Below are 5476 nucleotides of genomic sequence, written 5' to 3'. Positions count from 1 at the left end.
TCGTCTCGGGGAGAATAGGGGCGATCAGGGGGCCTCAGGGAGGCGTCACTTTAAACTCTGCTTCTCCATTTCAGGCCTGAAGGGGCGGCTTGATTACTTGAGCACCCTGAAGGTAAAAGGTTTTGTGTTGGGCCCAATTCACCAGAACCAGAAGGATGACCTCACAGGGACCAACTTGGAACAGATCGACCCCACTTTTGGCTCCAAGGAAGATTTTGACAGTCTCCTGCAATCGGCCAAGAAAAAGAGTGGGTGTCCTAGAGCTCGCAAGGAAGCAGCTAGGAAGGGCTTGGCCTTCTGGCCAGAGGAAAGGCCGGATAGCTTTATTATCTGGTTTATTGCTGAGTGGCTCAGAGTTTTCCTAAGGCAGGTACAGGGGAGGTTTGTTAGGCTTCAGCCTAAAATGGACTTGTCACGTGGTTCAGAGACTTTCTATACTTGGATGTGCAGTTATTTAACTTCTGGGCTTCAGTGCCCTTATTTGCAAAATGTAGGTTTTTGCTAAATCAGTGGTTTTAAAACTTGTAAAAGAGTGGATCCTTTTGGAAAAAAATCCAAGTAAAATCTTTTCTTACATTGAACAGGGTTTGCCTTGGGGGTGAGGGCCCCAGGGCCTCATAAGCTCAGCCTCCTCTGTTACACTGCCCTCCCCCCGCCTCCCGCCCTGCCACTTGCTCATATCTCTGTTTCAATGGAATGAGTTTTGCCAGGGTTCAAATCTAAGCTTTTGTACCAATACGTAGGAAGTACTCTGCCGACTTATATTTGTTGATTTCCTCCTTTCCCCTGCCCCCAGAGTCTTTCTATCAACTGCCTCCCCCTCCATTGTTCTAGGCATCCGGGTCATCCTAGACCTCACTCCCAACTACAAGGGCCAGAACCTGTGGTTCCACTCCACTCAGATAGACACTGTGGCCACCAAAGTGAAGGTGAGTGTGTTGGTGCCTATGGCATGGAGCGGGATGCTGGGGCTGTTCGGTCCTTTCGTAGTGAGCTCTATAAACGTAGCCCGGTGCCAGCCAAGGGGCCCCTTGCTCCTTGGAGCCAAGCAGGTGTGCTCCTCCCACAGGCAGAAGGATAGGCAAACATTGCACCCCTATTTTTGTTTGTTCCTTTTCTGACCACTCATTTTCCTTGTTTCCCTGACTCTGAGGGTGACAGTGCCAGGAAGGGAATTTCTCAGATGTGAACTTTCTTCCTTTTGGGAGAGGAAGCCCTTTCTCTATGGGAATTCTGTCCTGTCTGGTTTCCCTTTTCTTATTTGATGTGTTTTGGAGCCCAGTCTGAAATTGTAAGCATTGGGGTCTTCCTGTGTGTCTGGGAGTATGCTGAGTACTTTATATACCTTCTTTAATCCCCTGTATAACCAAACAAGGTCCCTGTCAGTGTCCCTAATCTGTAAGTGAGGAAGCTAAGGTTCACAGGTCTTTAATGAGCCCTGGGATTTGATGTTCCAACTAGTCTTATCTCTCTAATCTGCCTACTCTGATGGCCTAGGCTCAAACTCTGTACCCTGCAGGCTGGGAGTGGGGCTTTGAATGTCATCCCAGCTCCTAATGCCTGGGTTCCAGGACACTGACCAGTTCAGAAAGGGTAGAACAAAAATGGAGGCAGACTCTGACACTTTGCTGGCAGCGGTGATTCTGAGGTAGAATTCTGTTGTCCCAGTTGACTGATTTCAGTTGACTCTTGGGGTCATTCGGTTCATTCCTTGCTACTTGAAGGAAGACCCTTTAAAAGTTACTGAGAAGGGAATGTTTTCAGGTGGTGTGGCATGAGGTGGTGTAGCCTCAGATGAAGATGGAGACTAGAGGAGAGAGCACATGGATCAGAGAGAGAAAGAGGAAGAGAGAGGCAGCAGGAGTGGGGTTCCATGTCATGTGCCCCATGAATGCCAGGGCTTCAGGCCTGGGCCTGTTCTGCAGAGCTGGCTTCTCTTTTCAAATCTTTGGCTAAACTGCCCTGGGGCTGTGCTTTGAATTTCACTTTTTTATCCTTGGTCTTGGCTCTGACTAGCTGTTTTACTTACACCCTCCCCAGGCTCCAGGAAACCGGGAGAGGAGTAAGTATACTCTTCTTGGGATCTTGGTTAGCATTTTCGGTCCCATCTCTGCTGCTGATTGTGGCCTTGGGCACGCCTCCTTGTGTCTCTGACATTGTTTCCTTATCTGTAAAATGAGTATACCAGCATTCCACACATGCTAAGTGTTAGATGAAGTTACATGTATGAACACACTTTTCTCATAGGTCTTTTCTGTAGGGGTCAAAGGTAAAGCTTAAAAAAAAAAAAAAGGTAAAGCTTTGTGATTCACCATGAGGAGGAGTAGAGAAGTAAAGCGTTATATCACTAAGAGAATCAATGGTAGGTTAGAATGGAAGGGAACTAAAGGCTACCTACAGGTTTATAATAGAGGCAAGAAAGTGAGACCGTTCAAGGCAAGTGACTCTCCAGAGGCCACGGGAGAGTGCATGGTAGGCAAGATTTAGTGTGGGCTGAGCCTTTGCATCAGAGTGTTGATATCTTTCCTCTGTTCTTTTGCCTCCCTCCTATAGGAAGCTCTGAGGTTTTGGCTGCAGGCTGGTGTGGATGGGTTCCAGGTCCGGGATGTGGGGAATCTGACAGTGAGTACCCTTTCCACGTGAGAAGCAGAGTCTGGGTGAGAACAGAAGCACCCGCCAGGGCCTGGTAGTGTTCCCTGCTTCTTGCCTCTGCTCTTTTCCTTCTAGGATGCGTCTTCACTCTTGGCTGAGTGGCAGAACATCACTAAGAGCTTCAGTGAAGATAGGTGGGTACCAGACCCTGGCTCCCCTAACTCAGCTCCTTTGTGGGAACCCATCAGTGGAGTGTTAGCCCCGGGAAGCAGAGGTCCTAGTCCAGAGAACCTTCCTCCTTTCTTGTCCTGTACTACCCTGGACTCCTGCTCTGCTCTGCAGGCTCTTGCTCGCAGGCACAGACTCCTCCGACCTTCAGCAGATCCTCAGCCTGCTCGAATCCACCGGGGAGCTGTTGTTGACCAGCTCTTACCTGTCAACCTCCAGTTTCACTGGGAAGCATACAAATTTCCTGGTCACGCAGTATTTGGATGCCTTTGGCAGCCGCTGGTGCAGCTGGAGTGTGAGTACCACAGTGGTAGGAGAGGGGGCAGGAGGCCTTTTGGGAGACAGGAGTGTTGGAAGGTGGAGGCAGAGGCGGGCCTTGGGGCTCACCGGTGCTTCCATTCCTGCAGTTGTCTCAGTCGGGGCTCCTGACTTCCTTCGTGCCACCTCAGCTCCTCCGACTCTACCAGCTGCTGCTCTTCACCCTGCCAGGGACCCCAGTTTTCAGCTATGGAGACGAAATTGGCCTAGAGGAAGCTGCCCTTCCTGGACAGGTATCGCTGGCTGCCTGCCCAGCACAGTGGGGGAGGCTGCATTCATCCGTCACGGTGGTTCTGTGGCTGGCGGTGGACGGGCAAGAGACTTGGGGAGGAGCATGCGTTGGATTGCTAGTCAGCCACCTGGGCAGTTGCTGTGTGGCCTTGACAGGTTATTTCACGTCTCTGATTCTTGGTCATCTCTGCCGTGATACTACTTTTTTTATAAGGGTAGTTAGGACTGAATGAGGGCGTATTTTATTTACTTTTTTGTTTTGTTTTGTTTTGTTTTGTTTTTGCGGTACGCGGGCCTCTCACTGTTGTGGCCTCTCCCGTTGCGGAGCACAGGCTCCGGACGCGCAGGCTCAGCGGCCATGGCTCACAGGCCCAGCCGCTCTGCGGCATGTGGGATCTTCCCAGACCGGGGCACGAACCCGTGTCCCTTGCATCGGCAGGCGGACTCTCAACCACTGTGCCACCAGGGAAGCCCTGAGGGCGTATTTTAAAATGCAGTACCTGGCTCCTGGTAGGAGTTCAGTACGGTAGCCATCACTCGGTAATTCGTTCATTCACTGGACAGCGGGTACTCCGTGTCAGGCTCTGCTCTCCAGGAACTCAGAGTTGCGTGGGGGAACCAGATGAGTAAGAGAAGTACATGCAGCGAGTGCCTTGGTGGGGTAAGACCACGAAGGCACCCGGTTAGCTTTAGCCACGGGGTTGGAGGTTGACACCTAAGCTGGTGTTTATAGAACCTGTCATTCACTTACTCCACAAAGCTTTACGCAGTAATTCCTGTACGCTCTGCGTGGAGGAAACAAAAATACAGCAGTGCACAAAAGAGCTGGAGGTGGTGAAATTAGATAGTAAGCACATTGATAGAGACGCCAGGTGCCGATATGTGCCAGAAAGCAGGGTAAGGGGCCTAGAGAGTGGGGGCGCGGGTGGTTTTGTATCAAATGGCCACAGGAAACCCGATGGAGGCACCTGAGCAGGGACCGGCGGGCAGTGAGGGGCTAGCCTGTGGCTGTCCGGGAGAAGCGCCCTCTAGGCTAGGGGACAGTGTGTGTGAGGCCCTGAGGTGGGGGACGTTATACTTCTGTGGGGCTGGAAGCGGGAGGAGGAGTTGGGAGAGCGGCCCAGGTCTTTCCAAGTCCTGTTCTCCCTGCCTCTTAGCCTGTGAAGGCCCCGGTCATGCTGTGGGATGAATCCAGCTTTCCCGACACTTCAGGACCTGTAAACACCACCATGACTGTGAAGGTAAGGGTTTTAGATGGGCAGGGCCTGATCGGCAAGGGGTGAGGGCAGGTGGCCGGTGGGAGTTTGCGCCCCGGGGAGCCCTCCACCCCTTTCTGCTGTATCTTTACCACTTTACCATTTGCAGGGCCAGAGCGAAGACCCTGGCTCCCTCCTCTCCCTGTTCCGATGGCTGAGTGATCAGCGGGGTAAGGAGCGCTCCCTGCTGCACGGAGATTTCCACGCGCTCTCCTCAGGGCCCGACCTCTTCGCCTACATCCGGCAGTGGGACCAGAGCGAGCGTTTCCTCATAGTGCTCAACTTCGGGGATGCGCGCCAGCCTGCTAGGCTGGGGGCCTCCGGCCTGCCTGCCGGCGCCAGCCTGCCAGCCAGTGTGGATCTCCTGCTCAGCACGCAGCCAGGCCGCAAGGAGGGCGCCCCTCTGGAGCTGGAGCACCTGAACCTGGAGCCCCACGAGGGGCTGCTGCTCCGCTTCCCCTACCTGGCCTGACCTGGGCCCACTACCCTTCCCTTCCCCTCCACAGGCCCTCTGAGTTCTGCTTTCTCTCTCTCTCTTCTTTTTTTTTTTTAACTGTTACAGATGAACCCCAAAATAGGGAGTTTTCTGGTTTCAAATAAAAGTCACCCCTACCTGGTATGGCCTCCTCTTCTCTCTACCCGCTGTCAACGGCGGGAAATTCTCTCCCCTTCTTTCCCTCTCCCCCACTGGACCCCGCCCCCCCGCCCCCCCGCAAGTGGTCAGGACCAGGGAGGGAGGGGCCTGTCGAGGTCACAACAGCAAGGTGGTGTCAGGACGAACTAGCATCCCGGCTCCCACCCGGCCCGGAGGTCTCAGCTCCTGCTGACTCTTCCTTACCTCCTCAGCAGTG

General features: G+C 53.2%; 1 protein-coding gene across 1 annotated transcript in view; it reads left to right on the top strand.

Annotated features, from left to right (window-relative positions):
* Positions 1 to 5243, top strand: part of SLC3A2 (solute carrier family 3 member 2) — a 5998-nt gene extending 755 nt beyond the window's left edge. Inside the window, exons 2-9 of the mRNA XM_024749106.1 lie at positions 75 to 248; positions 835 to 929; positions 2554 to 2622; positions 2728 to 2786; positions 2935 to 3115; positions 3228 to 3371; positions 4527 to 4610; positions 4735 to 5243. Coding sequence (XP_024604874.1) covers positions 75 to 248; positions 835 to 929; positions 2554 to 2622; positions 2728 to 2786; positions 2935 to 3115; positions 3228 to 3371; positions 4527 to 4610; positions 4735 to 5097 — 1169 coding nt within the window. The 3' untranslated portion in view covers positions 5098 to 5243. The remainder of the gene's footprint in view (positions 1 to 74; positions 249 to 834; positions 930 to 2553; positions 2623 to 2727; positions 2787 to 2934; positions 3116 to 3227; positions 3372 to 4526; positions 4611 to 4734) is intronic.
* The last annotated feature ends 233 nt before the right edge of the window (positions 5244 to 5476 follow it).

This window comes from Neophocaena asiaeorientalis, unplaced genomic scaffold (assembly GCF_003031525.2).
Source record: "Neophocaena asiaeorientalis asiaeorientalis breed wild unplaced genomic scaffold, Neophocaena_asiaeorientalis_V1.1 scaffold43, whole genome shotgun sequence".
Lineage (NCBI taxonomy): Eukaryota > Metazoa > Chordata > Mammalia > Artiodactyla > Phocoenidae > Neophocaena > Neophocaena asiaeorientalis.
This window is presented reverse-complemented; position numbering and strand designations above follow the sequence as displayed.